The 17,653-nt window shown below is 41.2% G+C and overlaps 1 protein-coding gene across 1 annotated transcript in view; it reads right to left on the bottom strand.

Annotated features, from left to right (window-relative positions):
- Positions 1-724: 724 nt before the first annotated feature.
- Positions 725-17,653, bottom strand: part of XRCC2 (X-ray repair cross complementing 2) — a 32,204-nt gene continuing 15,275 nt past the window's right edge. Inside the window, exons 2-3 of the mRNA XM_008158749.3 lie at positions 16,591-16,672; positions 725-2,010 (exon numbers count right to left, since the gene is read on the bottom strand). Coding sequence (XP_008156971.2) covers positions 1,292-2,010; positions 16,591-16,672 — 801 coding nt within the window. The 3' untranslated portion in view covers positions 725-1,291. The remainder of the gene's footprint in view (positions 2,011-16,590; positions 16,673-17,653) is intronic.

Genomic DNA, 17,653 nt, shown 5'->3' on the forward strand with positions numbered 1-17,653 from the left:
GCCTCAGTTGCAGGCTCCATCCCCAGTGAGGGACATGTAGGAGGCAGCCAATTCATGATTCTCTCTCATCACTGATGTTTCTCTCTCTCTCTCCCTCTCCCTTCCTTTCTGAAATCAATAACAAATATATTAAAAACAAATAAGATTTTCCTGTCCTGTCTACTGCAATACAGTATCTTCCGTGCCCCTCGAGGTGTGTGCTCCCCTTCTGGCCATCACTGGACCAGAGCATATAGAGCCCTGTCCAGCTCTCAGCTGGAACGATTCATTTCACTCCAGGGTATATCTGGAGTATTCTAAATGAGAAAATACTAGTAACACACAGTTCTAACATCTATCTATCACTTAAGGAGGAGCTGAAAATTTCAAAAACACTCTTCACAGAATTCCCTGAGTGGGTATCTTCTTTCCCTGTGTCTAAAAATTTATACAAAAGCCCAACTCCATCTTGGAATTCAGTTTAACTAACTCGGTTAAAATGCTCCGACTTCCCATAGTTGGTGGTGTGAAAGGCAGATGGGTAGACTTGTTTCCATCGCTTTTACAAAAATAACAGCTCTACAGAAACATTGTTCAAAGTCATAGCTTCCTAAAGGAGTTACATATGAGAAATTAAAAATGCATTTAGACTTTCCTAAACAAATAACTACGTAACTGAATTCCAGAAACATGACACAAAGTTATGAAAATCCATTTTATTTAGACTGAAATGAGTATATTATTTAGTTTTAAAACAAACTTAGCCCTCGCCCACATGCTCAGTGGTTAGAGCGTCGGCCTGTGCACGTGGATGGTGGGGATGGGCAGCAGGGGGTGGGATGGTGGTGGGGTAGCAGGTTTGATCCCCGGTCAAAGGCGTGTACCTGGGTTGCAGGTCTGATCCCCACCCCTGGTCCGGGCGTGTGTGGGAGGCAACAAATAGATGTGTCTCTGTCACAACGATGTTTCACTTTCTCTCTCTCGCTCTCCTCTGTCCCCCTTCCCTTCCACTCTCTCTAGAATCAATGGAAAAAATATCCTCAATCCTTGTGTAAAAATTAAAAATAAAATAAACTTAGTATATAGTTTGTTAATATCACTTTGAGTAAACTTCAACAAATTCTGAGGTTTACTGTATTAGTTTAAAAAATCCATTCTGTGTAGAAATACTATTATGTTAATTCCCTTAGAGTTTAAAATTTCAGAATTGAATCACTTTAGCCTATTTAAGACTCTTTTCCTCTTTATTTTATTTTTTTCTCAAGACTTTTAAAAACTTGCATAATATCCTGCAAGAGTATTTTGACATATATCAACAAAATTCTACCCCACTTTCTCCAATAATAAAATCATATTTTTTTAAAGTGTTGCTTTTTAAATTACGTGAAACTAAAGAAAATTGGTTCCTGGCTTTAGAGTCATCTTTGGAGAAAAACACCCTCTGCTTGACCAGCTGCTGCCATGCCTTACAGAGGTAGGGTCTGTAGTCCACACTCGCATCGATCGGGCGCTTAGAGCCAGAGGAAGAAGCTTCCGTGGAGGCTGAGGTTTTCTGCATTATACTCTGTGTTGTTGCAAAGAGAACCAAGCGATACTCATGTACAAGTTTCTCTAAGAGCTGAGAACACTTCTTCAGAGTAGACTCCTGTAAGGTAACACTTTCTCCTCCATTGGCTCGGTCTATCCAGTAGAAAGCAGACAAGCTATCCAAAATCAAAAGGCAGAGAGAGGGGTGACTACAAAACATGGCTTCTAGTGAGTAGAGTGTGAGCAGCAACTGGCTGCTACTGCAGCAGTACACCAAAAAAAACCTGCCAAGGCAGTATTTTATCATTTCTTCAGAACTCTGGGATAGTCTGTGCTCAAGAATTGTAACAAGCCGAAGCAGATCGAAGTGGTAATCTGTATCAATAAATAAGACTTCTATTTCCAGTCCACCTGCTGATTGTGGAAGAATGCACCGTGCTGTTAAATGATAAAGCATTTCTGTCTTTCCTGCTCCTTCTGGACCATGAAATTCAAGAATATCACCTGTGTAAAATGTAAAGATGTCAGTCAAAATGCAGCAGCACAGTAGGAGTAGGCTACAAGTGAAAAGTCTCCAAAATGTTTAAAAAGACATTTGCTGGAACGTAAAAGAAAATCTAAGTCCATTTGCCAAAACGGATCTGTAAAGGCACATACAAATAAATAGGGAAATCGTCATTTGAAAAGCAGAATGACTGACCAGGCTGACAGCAGTCTGCGGGGATCTCCTGAGAACGGGTCTGATGCACTCACAGTGAAATGGTGACACGGAGTTAGGAATAAAGTGCCTCAGATCCAGGGCCTTTCAAACACTCTACTGATTACTAAGGTGCACGCTATTTCTGGTAATGGATCTCCCAATATCCATTCTCTCCGTTTCCCTTATATATGAAACCCCAATTGGGGAAGGTAATGTGCCCAACTTAAAAAACGATTTTCTTAAGTCTCCCTTGCAAAGAGGGGTCACCAGGTACCTCAACTGTAGACAGTGAGACGTGAGCAGAGTCTGCTGGGATTTCTATGTTTCACTTTCCTGACCCAGGTGCCACGTCTGCTCTCCCGCTCCCTTCTTTGAAGGTGAAGAGCCACCTTGAAACAGTGAGGAGGGAAGGTGGCTCTCAGGGGCAGACCCTAAGGAGGTGGAGCAGGAAGACAGGAGGCACCCAGGACCAGCTATGCACAGCCTGCCTCGACGCCACTTCTGATGGAGGAAAATAAGCCTCTATGTGGTAAGCCACTACGCTGGACTTCTGTTCCATGCAGATGAAATAACCCCCAACTAGGGTTTCTCAGTTACTGGCATCATGGGCAGAACAATTCTTGATGGTGCAGTTTTACATGGATAGGGTGGTGAGAGCCCACAGCTCTCAGCTCTTCCATGCCAGTAGCATCCGTCCACTGTGTTTTACATGGCCACACTGCCGCAGTCATTCTCTGCTGTATGAGTCTCTCTGGAAACTGCTCATGGAGAATGACACCTGCATTGTGAACTACCCTCCTAGCATTATTAATCAGTCACCTACTCTGAACTTTGAAGACTGCAATCTCTCTCTATACAGTTCCAGTATCTCTTCCACTGAGGACAGCACAAACTAAAACACTTGAACACGGCCCTGCCTCCACAGCTTCTCAAAATCCACCCAACAGTGGCCTTCCAATTCTTGTGACACTGAAACTACTACGATTTGATTTATGGCTGAACCACAAAATTGAAAGCACTGTTTTAAAATGCAGATTCTTAGGCCCCAAACAAATTACAGAGCCTGAAAATCCAGTTACTTTATTTCCTGTCATTATTAATAAATCATTAAATGTTGAAACAAATAATGTGTAAGAAATCTAGCAAGTTGTCACCAACCTATATTTAAAGTAGTATAAAACTTCAGCCAATTTCTTCTACAATCTTACATACAATTTACAATTCAAAATGGAGTAAAACTATTTTCACATTAACAATTGTTCATGGACATTTTTATTAAAAGCCGACATAGTGATTATAACTACACTCAACCCAGACGTTCAGTTTACTCTCTGCTACCATATTACTGGGGAGCTAAGCTGCCCTCAAATGAAAGTCTCTAACTAATAACAGAGGAGAATAAACTAATACACAAGATGAAGAAACACTGACACGGAAGCAATATTAACGGTAGTGCAGGAAAGTAAAAAACAGTTTGGCAAGATGGGTCTGAACTGGTTTGCAGGGCACAGTGGACCGTGCAGAAACTCGAAGGGGAACAGCAGCACCCTGCACCAACTCCTCCTCCCACGCTCAGAAGAGGAGCAGAGAGGCTGATGAGCACTTCACAAAGGAAAAGGGACTTCTTCATAGTAGCACCTTGGATCCTAGTAACAACACTGAGATAGGAATAGCAAATCCCATCATCTTCCATGATCGCATCTATTGCACTATATAATTTTGACTATTTACTTGATTATATTTCTTTTTTAAAAAAATATATTTTATTGATTTTTTACAGAGAGGAAGGGAGAGGGATAGAGAGCTAGAAACATCGATGAGAGAGAAACATCGACCAGCTGCCTCCTGCACACCCCCTACCGGGGATGTGCCCGCAACCAATGTACCTGCCCTTGACCGGAATCGAACCTGGGACCTTTCAGTCCGCAGACCGACGCTCTATCCACTGAGCCAAACTGGTTTCGGCTGATTATATTTCTTGTTGGCTACTTTAAGGTTGGGGCTTGACTGTTCTATCCCCAACACAAACACAGTATCTTTTTCATCAGATGGTTTTCTTAAGAACTTCCTGAGCAACATCTAAAGAATGAAAACGTAAGTCCTGATTGGGGAGGATTCCAGGCCCCACAGTCAATGCTGGAACAGGATTTAGAAAGGAAATACGTCTGCCAGTGAGTCACAGGTGGGGCTGGAGGGGTGGCTTTGTTTAGCAGACAGAGCCCAGCAGGTGTGAATGCCCACGACCCGGGCTTGGAACAAGGAACTAACAGCCGACGGAGCAGGAGCAGGAGCAGGAACAGGAACAATGCACCCAGTGCTAGTCTAGCCCTGCCCGCTGCCCCTGCCCAACAAGAGCTGACACTCAGCTTCCGTCAGGTCTTCAGCCCCTTCTGATTCCTAAGGTGATGGTAGACTTAAAAGGTCTGAGACAGCCGAGACCGGTTTGGCTCAGTGGATAGAGCGTCGGCCTGCGGACTCAAGGGTCCCAGGTTCGATTCCGGTCAAGGGCATGTACCTTGGTTGCGGGCACATCCCCAGTAGGGGGTGTGCAAGAGGCAGCTGATCGATGTTTCTCTCTCATCGATGTTTCTGACTCTCTATCCCTCTCTCTTCCTCTCTGTGAAAAATCAATAAAATATATTTAAAAAAAAGGTCTGAGACAGACTCAGAAGCACCCACACAAATAATACATAAGCACATAGGGATTTTTAATTTACATAATTCATGCAAATACCCTAACATGAATTTACCTTCCCAGTAGTATGTTGAGATGGATCTCCAAGACTCACAAAATAAAAATGTCCTACAGCCGCTAGGATTTAAGATTCAAGACAGTAATCAGATGCTGGACTCGGAAGTCTGGGAGAAAGGTACACAGAAATAGAGAACAACTACAGGGAGAGAAGTCAGATAAAACAGAAACGTCATAGGAAAACAGCACAGAGCACAGAAGATTTCAGGATGTGAAGTGGTACTAAGTAATATTAATGAAGCAGGAAAGACCTAAAAGTGAGAAATGGGAGGGGAAGGCAAGGACAGATCACAGAACTGGTTATGGACAGTGGCCTTAGAGAAGTAAATGTGTAGTTTGCAAAACCACATTTAATATAAATATTAGTTTATTAACCAAACTTCAAGAATGGAGAAACTCAGATGGACTGTCAGGCACTGCAGGGAACATTCATGCAGTTGGAGGAACAGCAAGGAGAAACCAGAGAACCATGAGGAGTTACAGAAAGCATACAATGGGCCGAAACCGGTTTGGCTCAGTGGATAGAGCGTCGGTCTGCGGACTGAAGGGTCCCAGGTTCGATTCCGGTCAAGGGCATGTACATTGGTTGCAGGCACATCCCCGGTGCGGGGTGTGCAGGAAGCAGCTGGTCGATGTTTCTCTCTCATCGATGTTTCTAGCTCTCTATCCCTCTCCCTTCCTCTCTGTAAAAACTCAATAAAATACATATTAAAAAAAAAAGTAAGCAAGCATATAATGGTTTATGCTCATTGACAAAGTAAAAGAACTCAACAGCAGTTTCGTAAGGCCAGAGAGTGAAATGAGGATCATTTAAGGTAAGATAAATGTAACATCCTGAATTAAAGGGAAGGGACTCCATGGGGAGATAAACATACACGATACTGGTCAGAGGGTAACTGTGAGATATGACTGGATATTTGTGGAATTCTTAGAATAAGAACAAAAAATGAAAAATTTGCCAAGTATTTTCTTGGAGAAAGGGGCAATGCTCATAACAAATTTCAGCACAACTCGAAAGAGTAAGTCTTCGAGAGAGCTTTCCTAACGGTTTGACAAGGAAAATAGCTGATGTAAGTAGGTGGATTCCTTAGCTCTGTGGTTTGGCATAAATGAAACTGAAGCCAAGTTTAAGGTTAAGTACTTGGTTAAGAGGTTATTAGGTATATAAAAATACTCTTCTCCTTTTATAGATTAACTAGAGGCCCAGTGCATGAAATTCATGCACGGGTATGGTCCCTAGTGACTGCCAGCTGGGGACGCCTCCCTTCCCTCAGCTGCCTGCTGCCGCTGCCGCTGGCCCCATTCTCTGGTCGAACTCCTGGTTGACATCCCAGTCAAGGGGACAATTTGCATATTAGGCTTTTATTATATAGGATAAACAAAGCAGGTTAAAAGGTCATTTATACAAACTGAAGAAGTATAATCTGTAAACTTGTAAATTACACATGAATATTATCATTAATGTCCTTGAGTTAGGTTCCCTACAAATGTTTAATGATGAACTGAAATCAGTTTCACTGATTTTATAAACATTTACTATCTAATCATAAGATCAAAAATCATATTCAAACTTTACATTCTATAGAGGGAACACGGGCCTTTCAAGTGTATTTGAAGTCACTAGCTCATGTTTCTGTAAGCTGCTACCAAAAAAATGCACCCTTGTCCAATGAAAGTACTGGGTATGACAACTGGTAGTAAAAAAACAAACAAACAAAAAAACCTGTACAGTTTGGCACTTGGCAAACTAAATCAGAAAATCTGGATGGTTTGGCCTTGCTAGCTACTCTCACAAATAGAATGCTGTAAGGGGTTTGGGTAACAGATTGTCAGAGTGAGTTTACAAATCTAAACATCCTTCAAAATGAGGAAAAGAAAAAAGCCTAAAAATACATAATCTCGGGACCAACCTATTAATTGTACAACGAATATGTTGAATTTGCAGATTACAATCATCATAGTACTAAAGAGGTCATTACTATCCAAAAAAGCATTAAAAATATGGTTAGTCCTAGCCTGTTTGGCTCAGTGGATAGAGCATTGGCCTGTGGACTGAAGGGTCTCAGGTTTAATTCCAGTCAAAGGCACGTACCTCGGTTGCAGGCTCCTCCCCAGCCCTGGCCCTGGTCAGGGCTCGTGCAGGAGGCAATCAATTGATGTGTTTCTCTCACATCAATATTTCTCTGTCTTTCCCTCTCTCTAAAAATCAATGGAAAAATATCCTTGGGTGAGGATTAAAAAATAAAAAACATTTGTATATGTTTACAACAGCATTAGACTCCTATAACCCCTAAATCTCTTATTGCTTCTACTCGAGCTTCCCTATGACAATTTCTAATAAAATATTGTTGTTGATAAGTAATCTTTATAATCCTAGTCTGTGTCTGCCATTGCTCCAATGGGTGTTCATCTAATTAGTGTTACAGCTATAAGATGTATGAAAATTTTGATTTGCAGCAACCTGGATGGAATTGGAGAACATTATGCTAAGTGAAATAAGCCAGTCAATGAAAGAAAAATACCACATGATCCCACTCATTTAGGGATAGTAAAGATCATTATAAAGTGATGAACAAAAAGATAGATACAGAGACAGTAAAGCATCAAACAGACTTTCAAATTACAAGGGGAAAGTTAGGGAGAGGTGGGGGAGTTATGAAATCAAACGAAGGACTTGTATGCATGCATATAAGCATAAACAATGGACGCAAAACTCTGGGGGGGGGGAGGGCATGTGTGGGTGTGGGGTGTGGGGGGTAATGGTAAGATATGTACACATATAATACCTCAATAAAAAAATATTAAAAAAAAAAAAAAAAAGAAAATTTTGAGTAAACTTTGTAGGTGACCGAACAAGATGGTATTTTTAAAGTTCCTATAAATGTAATATTCAGCCGAAACCGGTTTGGCTCAGTGGATAGAGCGTCAGCCTGCGGACTCAAGGGTCCCGGGTTTGATTCCGGTCAAGGGCATGTACCTTGGTTGCGGGCACATCCCCAGTAGGGGGTGTGCGGGAGGCAGCTGACCAATGTTTCTCTCTCGTCGATGTTTCTAGCTCTCTATCACTCTCCCTTCCTCTCTGTAAAAAATCAATAAAATATATATTTTTAAAAAATGTAATATTCAAATGTATAAGATGAGTTGCAATCCCATGTTTCAACATCAATTTCATAAGGTTCTACTTATCCTTGCCGACAGAGAATAGAAAGGCAGCTCAATCTTCTGTCTAATAGGTTTGATCAAAATTTGTCTATTATTGACTAGAGGCCCAGTGCATGAGATGTGTGCACTGGGGGAGAGGGGAGTCCCTCAGCCCAGCCTGTGTGCCCTCTCGCATCCCTCGGGGGACGTCTGCCTGCCAGCTTAGGCCCGATCCCCCCTCGTTCCTTACTGCCTGCCTACAGCAGAGGCGGGAAAGGCTCCCACCACCGCTGCTGCGCTTGCCATCTGTGAGCCCGGCTTCTGGCTGACCAGCACTCCCCCTGTGGGAGGGCACTAACCACCAGGGGGCAGCTCCTACATTGAGCATTTGCCCCCTGGTAGTCATGTGCATCATAGCGACCGGTCGTTCTGCCGTTCAGTCGATTTGCATATTAGGCTTTTATTATACAGGATAGCTAACAGATCTGTTCTGTAAGAAATATTACAGGGAATTCTTCAGGTTGCATGAAAGCACAGTAGACAGTAACTTGAATCCAAATGAATTCATAAAGAAAAATAAATGTAACCACATAAGTACATAGATAAGACAGTATAAATGTGTCTTATGTCTGTAACTTTTTTTCTTCTATCTCATTTAAGAAGCAATGTGCCCCAACTGGGACCAGGGATCAAGCCTGCAACCAAGGTACGGAGGTACCTGCCCTTGACCAGAATTGAACCCAAGACGCTTCAGTCCATGGGCTGATGATCTACACTGAACCAAAGCAGCTAGGGCAAATATGTAATTTGTAACAGCACAATGCAAGAAGAAGGGAATGGAGATATATGGTAACAAAGTTTTTGTAAAATACTGAGATTAAGTGGTATTAATCCAAACTAAATTGTTATAAATTAAGATGTTAATTATAATCCTCAGGGACTACTAATAGAAAAAATATATTAAAAAGAATGACAGGGAATTAAAATGGCACACTAGAAAATGTCTATTAAACACAAAAGACAATAAAGCAGGACTAGAGAAACAAAAAGCACACAAAACATATATAAAACAGACAACAAAATGGCAGTCATAAATCCTATCCTACTGATAAATTCACTAACTATAAATGTTTTAAACAATCCAAATAGAAGGCAGAGATTAGAAAAATGGGATAAAAAACATGATCCAACAATAGGCTGGCTATAACGGGCACACTTTACAGTCCAAGTTACAAACAGGTTGATGGTAAAAGGACAGAAAAAGACGTACTATATAAACAATAACCAACAGAAAGCTGAAGTGACTATACTATTATTACATAAAATGTATTTTTAGATAAAAACTATAATTAGACAAAGAATGTGTTTTTCACTGTGATAAAACTGAAGTGAGTGCACACTTCAGTAGTGTTAAGTACATTCACATTGTGAAACAGATCTCCAGAAATTTTTCATCTTACAAAACTGGAAGTCTGTATTAATTGAACAATTCCCCTTCCCCCTCTCTGACCTAGACCTTGGTAACCACCATTCTACTTTCTGTTTCTACAAATATGACAATTTTAGATACTTCATATAAGTGGAATCATGTAAGTATTTTTCTTTTTGTGACTGGCTTATTTCACTTAGCATCTCCTCAAGGTTCATCCACGTTGCAGCATGTGACAGGATCTCCTTCCTTTTTAAGGCTGGAATTATATTCCACTTATGTATGTACCACATTTTGTTTATCTATTCATCTACTGAACATCTGGATTGTTACAATTTCTTAGCTACTGTGAATAGTGCTGCTATGAACATGGGTGTGAAAATACCTCTTTTATACCCTGCTTTAAATTCTTTTGGATAGGTACTCAGAAACAGAACTGTTGGATCATATAGTAGTTCTAATATTATTTACTTACTAGAGGCCCGGTGCACGAATTCGTGCACCAGTGGGGTCCCTTGGCCTGGCCTGTGGGATCGGGCAGAAACCGGCTCTCTGACATCCCCCAAAGGGTCCCGGATTGCAAGAGGGCACAGGCCAGGCCGAGGGACCCCACTAGTGCACGATCGGGGCCAGGAAGGGACGTGGGAGGTTGGCCAGTCAGGGAGGGACTGCAGGAGGGCTGCAGGGCGTGTCTGGCCCATCTCTCTCAGTCCTGATCGGCCAGACCCCAGCAGCACGCTTACCTACCAGTCGGAGCATCTTCCCCCTGGTGGTCAGTGCACGTCATAGCGACTGGTTGACGGGTCAACTGTCTGCCCACTGGTAGTCAGTGCATGTCATAGCAAGTGGTTGAGTGGCCTTAGCATATCATTAGCATATTACACTTTGATTGGATGAATGGATGACTGGACACTTAGCATATTAGGCTTTTATTACATAGGATTTTTATTATTTTAAATATATTTTTATTGATTTCAGAGAGGAAGAAGGAGAGAGAGAGAGCTAGAAACATCAATGATGAGAGAGAATCACTGACTGGCTGCCTCTTGCAAGCCCCACACTGGGGATTGAGCCTACAACCTGGGCATGTGCCCTTGACCGGAATTGAACCTGGGACCCTTCAAGCTGATGCTCTATCCACTGAGCCAAACTGGCTAGGGCTAGTTTTACTTTTTTAAGGAACCTCCATACTGTTTTCCATGGTAGTTGCACCATTTTACAATTCCATCAATAGTGAATAAGGGTTTGAATTTTTCCACATCCTCAACAACACTTCTGTTTTCTGTTTTTTTGATGTGTGTGAGGTGACAAAGAAAGACATTTTATAAAGATAAATGAGTCAACCCATCAATAAGATATCACAAAAACTTATTTGTGCTCAACAATACATGAAGCCCCAAAGAACATGACACAAAAAGTGACAGACTAAAAAAAGTAGACAATTCCACAATAATAGTTGAAGACTTCAATACATACTTTCAATAATGAATAGAACAACTAGTCAGAAGATCAGCACAGAAACAAAAGACTTGAACAAGACTAAAAACCAACTAGAACTAAGAGACATCAATAAAACATTTGACCCAACTATAGCAGAATACACAATCTTCTCAAGTGCACATAGAACATTCTCTAGGATAATATATTTGGCCATAAAACAAGTCTCAATAATTTAAAAAGACTGAAAGCACAAATGTTCTCTGATCAGAAAACAATGAAAATAGAAACAAGAAAAACTGTAAATCTTTTTTAAAAAATATATATTTTATTGATTTTTTACAGAGAGGAAGGGAGAGTGATAGAGAGTAAGAAACATTGATGAGAGAGAAATATCGATCAGCTACCTCCTGCACACTCCCTACTGGGGATGTGCCCTAAACCAAGGTACATGCCCTTGACCAGAATCGAACCTGGGACCCTTGAGACCGCAGGCTGACGCTCTATCCACTGAGCCAAACTGGTTAGGGCTGTAAATCTTTTTTTTTAAAATATTTTTTTGATTTCAGAGAGGAAGGGAAAGGGAGAGAGAGAAACATCAATGATGAGACAGAATCATTAATCGGCTGCCCTCTGCATGCCCTACACTGGGGATCGACCCCACAACCTGGGCATATGCCCTGACCGGGAATCAAACGGTGACCTCCTGGTTCATAGGTCTACGCTCAACCACTGAGCCATGCCGGCTGGGATGTAAATGTTCTTAATCTTGAATTAGACAATGGTTTCTTAACTATACCAAAAGCATAAGCAAGAACACACAAAAAAAACAGGTAAATTGGACTTCATCAAAATTAGTAACTTTGTGCTTCAACAGACACCATCAAGATAGTCAAAAGACAACCCACAAAATGGTAAAAAAAAAAACCCCAAAACTTGCAAATCATATATTTGAGAAGAGTCTTGTATCTAGAATATTTAAAGGACTCTTACAATTCACTAATGAAAAGACAATCCAATTTTTAAAACGGGCAAAAGATTTGACATATATAAATTGTCAATAAACACATACAAAGATGCTTAACATCACTAGTCATCACGGAAATGTAATGAAAACCACAATAAGATATCACTGAATATTCACTAGAAAGGCTATAATCAAAAAGCCAGACAAAAACATTTATTTGCAGGATATGGGGAAATTTGAATCATCATACATTTCACTCTCGGTGGCAAGTAAAATGAGCAGCTTTGGGAAAAAACAGTCTGGTGATTGCATAAAAGGTTCAACACGAAGTTATCATACAACCTAACAGTCCCTTTCATAGGCATTACCCTAGAGAAATGAAAACATATATCCAAAGAAAAACATGTACAAAAATAATCATAGCATTATTTGTAACAGCCAAAAAAGTAGAAACAACTCAAATGACATCAACTGATGAATGGATAAACAAAATGTAGTATACCCATACAATGGAGTATTATTCAACAATAAAAAGGGGTGAACTACTGATGCATGCTATAATATGACGAACCTTGAAAAGATTATGCAAAGTAAAAGAAACTTGTCACAGGAGATCATATAATATATGGCTTCAATTATATAAAATGTCAAGAAAAGACAAACTGATAGAGTCAGAAAGTAGATTAGCAGTTGCCTAGGGTTGAGGGATGTGGGAAGAAATGGGGAGTAACTACTAATAGGCTCAAGTTTCCTTTGGGGTGATGAAAATGTTCTAAAATAAAATGTGGGGATGGTTGTATAACTGTGTGAATACTAAAAATCACTGAATTGTACACTTAAATGAACTTCATCTCTATAAAACTGTTACAGTACATTAAAAAAACCAACAACCTAAGCACATTACCTTCTTTATAAGTTTTCTCTAGGGTAGCAGTGCTAATGGAACAAGTAGGTATGTATTTTCCTGACTGTAGAAATATTAACAGAACAAGGGGGTGCCTGAGTCTTTCCTGTAATTCTCAAACTTCTAAAGAATAATAATAAAAAAAATTCCGCCGAAACCGGTTTGGCTCAGTGGATAGAGCGTCGGTCTGCGGACTGAAAGGTCCCAGGTTCGATTCCGGTCAAGGGCATGTACATTGGTTGAGGGCATATCCCCGGTGGGGGGTGTGCAGGAGGCAGCTGGTCGATGTTTCTCTCTCATTGATGTTTCTAGCTCTCTATCCCTCTCCCTTCCTCTCTGTAAAAAATCAATAAAATATATTTAAAAAAAAAATTCCCACAAATATTGTGTGTTGGAGTAAAAAGAGCTCAGTTTATTCTGAAGATTTACTGCAGATAAGCCAAACTTCATTTCATCTAACGTAGATAAGGCAGGCTTCAGTGTTCTGTCAGCCCTGGCAGGTGTATCAGTGGTTAGAGCACTGGCCCGTGCACTGAATGGTTGCGGGTTTGATTCCTGGTCAAAGGCACGTACCTGGGTTGCAGGCTCATTCTCCTGGCCCTAGTCAGGGCTCGTGTGGAAGGCAACAAACTGACATGCCTCTCTCACATCGATGTTTCTCTCTCTCAAAGGGCTGGCACGTAGCACAGACTTACTCAGACTCACTCCCTGAGCTCTAGCACTAGGACAGAAGCTTAAAAGGATCCAGGGACATACAGGGAGGAATTAACTTGTCTGGCATCAGACCAAGAACTGGGGGGTAGCTTTGTACCAGACAGAAGTACTGGCAGGGGACAATGCTCCTTTGCTGAGACCTCTCTGCCACAAAGCCAACCAGCAGTCACCATACCTGAGTCTCCATCAACCTGCAGCTGATTCTGAGACACCACGCCATCCAATCTGCAGCCCCACCCAAGCTGTTTGCGATGGCTTTTCCATATTAAGAGCCTGTCCTAGCTCAGGCTTGACTCCTAAAGTCTCCCAAACAAACAGCACCTGACCTCAGCATGCCCCATACCTCTGGATAAGCAGCCCTGGGCCCTGTACTAGCAGCAGCCTGCCTTCTCCTGGGCATCTCCAAGCCCAACACAAGTAGCAGCCATCTAAAGATTGCTCTGTAACTCATGCCAGGTAGCCCCAGGCAGGACCCAGGCAGGAGTTGGCTATCTACCTCCCAGGATGCCCCAGAGCCAGTGCATCCAGTGATCAGACTATGTCAGATTACAACCTTACCACATCCAGTAGCAAAACACTCAAGGGGCAGACTCAGTGAGCACCAAAACCCACTGAAGCAAGACCTGCTCCATAAGTGCGTCTCCCACACAACAGCTATCTCTCTGTAGTTGCAGCTGGTCCTCACAGCCAATTGGCCTGGGGTTCAATTCCTCTCAATGACGCCAACAGCAATCAAAGCTCAAATACAACAGGACTGTGCACACAGAGGTGCACCTAGAGGGCCCAACTCAGGTGACTGGGGAGGCTGAGTCACTGGGCTCTATAGGACACCAACTACACAAGGCCACTCTACCAATTCCAGGAGACACAGCAGCTCTACCTAATACATAGAAACAAACAAAGGGAAGCAGCCAAAACGCAGAGACAAATAAACATGCCAGAAATGAAAGAACAGAAGAAATCTCCAGAAAGAAAGAACTAAATAAAATGGAAGCAAGCAAACTACCAGATGGAGTTCAAAACAATGGTTATAAGGATGCTCATAGAACTTAATGAGAACTTCAAGGAACTTAGTGAGAACATCAAAAACATAACAAAGGATCAGTCAGAAATGAGGGATTCACTAACTGAAATGAAGAATAATTTATAGTAAATCAACAGTAGAGTAGAGGATGCTCAGAATCAAATCAGCGAACTGAAATATGAGGAAGCAAAAAACACCCAATCAGAAGAGCAAAAAGAAAAAAGAACCAAAAAATATGAAGATAGTGCAAAGTTATCCTCTGGGATAATTTTAAGCTTATCAACATTTGCATCATGGTGGTGTTGGAAGGAGAAGAGAGAAACTAAAAACCTATTTGAAAAATAATGACAAAACTTCCCTTACCTAGTGAAAGAAATAGGCATACAAGTCCAGGAAGCACAGAGTCCCAAACAAGAGAAACCCAAAGAGGCCCACATCAAGACATACCATAATTAAGTCCTACCCGGTTTGGCTCAGTGAATAATGCGAACTGAAGGCCCTGGGTTCAATTCCGGTCAAGGGCACGTACCTCGGTTACAAGCTCCTTCCCGGCCCAGGCCTTGTCAGGGCACATGCGAGAGGCAATCAATCGATGTGTTTCTCTCACATCGGTATTTCTCTCTGTCTTTCACTCTTTCTTCTACTCTCTCTAAAAATCAATGAAAAAATATGCTCGGGTGAGGATTAAAAAAAAAAAGACGTATCATAATTAAAATGCCAAAGGTTAAAGACAAAGAGAGAATCTTAAAAGCAGCAAGAGAAAAGCAGTTAGTTACCTTCAGGGGAATACCCAAAGGACTGTCAGCTGATTTCTCAACAGAAACTTTGCAGGCCAGAAGGAAGTGGCAAGAAATATTCAAAATGATGAAAAGCAAGGACCTACAACCAAGATTATTCTACCCAGAAAAGCTATCATTTAGAATTGAAGGTCAGATAAAGAGCTTCACAGCCTGGCTGGTGTTGCTCAGTGGTTGAACATCGACTTATGAACCCGGAGGTCATGGTTCAATTCCTGGTCAGGGCACATGCCCAGGTTGCAGGCTCAGTCCTAGTAGGGGGTGTGCAGGAGGCAGCCAATCAATAATTCTCTGTCATTATTGATGTTTCTATTTCTCCCTCTCCCTTCCTTTGAAATTAAAAACAAACAAACAAACCATATTTTTTAAAAAAAGAGCTTCACAGACAAGAAAAAGCTAAAGAAGTTCATCACCACCAAACTAGTATTACATGAAATATTAAAGGGTCTTCTTGAAGAAGAAAAATATGAACAATAAAATGGCAAGAAATACAGATCTATCAACAACTGAATCTAAAAATAAAAAATTAACAAGGAATTGAATGAACAAAATAAACTGATAAATAAAATAGAACCAGAGGCATGGAAACATGGCACAGACTGACGAATCTGAGGGAAGGGGGGTGGAGGAAGGAAGAGATCAACCAAAAAATTTACATGCATACATGCATTACCCATGACACAGACAATAGGGTGGGGAAGACCTGGGATGGGTGGGATCTGGGTGGAGGGGGAAAATTGGGGGATAAAGGAAAGGGATATCTGTAATACTCTCAAAAATAAAGATTTAAAAATATTTTTTATTGATTTTAGAGAAAGGAAGGGAGAGGGATAGCGAGATAGAAACATCAATAAGAGAGATGCAGTCCCCACTGGGGATGGAGCCCACAACCCAGGCATGTGCCCTGACTGGTAATCAAACCATGGCCTCCTCGTTCATGGGCCACACTGACCAGGCTCAACAATAAAGATTTTAAAAAATAAAGTAAAATAAACAACATTCAAAAAGTTCGGAAACTTAAAAAAATAAAAGAAAATAAAAATATTCTCAGGTGAGCTTTTTTTTTTTTTTAATTCTGTCATAATCTGTGTCATTTTAATTTTACAGTTAAACCTACAGAGTCTCTTGCTAGGAGTACATGAATATATATGAAAAAAGTACTTTCATTTATAAAATTTAATTTGTGACATGCCATTTTGGTTTGAAGTTGTGTTTTTACCATGCACAGGTTCATCTTCATTGACAAACAGACAGGGTTCTATTTCTTTCAAGGACCGTCTACCTTCAAGCCGGGCAAGGAGCTTCAAAAGGAAAAAAAAAAAAAAGAGAAAGAAAAATCATTACCTAAAAATGTGATATCTTGAAGATCTGCATTTATATAATTTTCCAAAAGACTATAAAAAAGACTTTTCATAATTTTAAGGATGTGGAGAGAATTATGAAGTAGGGAATATAATTTAGGAGAAAAGTTGTGTTCACTTCTTCAGATAATACTTCATTTTTTGTTTATATACTCGGTACAAATGGTATGAGTTCCTGCCCTCAAAGGAGCTGATAGTGTAGTCTGGGATACAGAACCAAACTGCTAAATGCAAAGTATTTACCTTCCTTGTGCATTATAATTATCTTTCTCACTATACTTATTGTACTTGTTACACAGGTATCTGTGTTTGTCATTTTAGAGATGAAGGGAGAGGGAGAGATAGAAACATCAATGTTGAGAATCGTTGATGGGCTGCCTCTTGCACGCCCCCTACTGGGGATTGAGCCCGCCAGGCATGGGGTCTTTTTTTTTTTTTTTTAAATTTCTTTATTGATCAAGGTGTCACATATTTGTCCTCATCCCCCCATTCCCATCCCCCCCCCTCCCCACGCATGCCCCAACCCCCTGTTGAACTTAACCGTTGGATAGGCTCATATGCATGCACACAAGTCCTTTGGTTGAACTCTCCCCCTCCCCCCACCCTCCCCTATCCTCCCTCTGAGGCCCGATAGTCCGATCGATGCCTCCTTGCTTCTGGTTCTGTTCTTGTTCCTCAGTCTATGTTGTTCATCATTTCCCCTAGATGAGCGAGATCATATGTCACTAGATATATACTTATGAGAACTGAATGTGAGACGAGCAATAATAGTTATGCTGACAGGCAGATGGATCAGTCTGTAGTGAGTTTCTTTCTGGACCAACAGTTTTTTTGAGACCCAATTTCAATGTCCACCAGTTCCTTATGTGTACATGTCAGCACTGACCCCTCAGCTCTGGATGGTGGACAAATGGTGGTAAC

Source organism: Eptesicus fuscus, chromosome 14 (assembly GCF_027574615.1).
Source record: "Eptesicus fuscus isolate TK198812 chromosome 14, DD_ASM_mEF_20220401, whole genome shotgun sequence".
Lineage (NCBI taxonomy): Eukaryota > Metazoa > Chordata > Mammalia > Chiroptera > Vespertilionidae > Eptesicus > Eptesicus fuscus.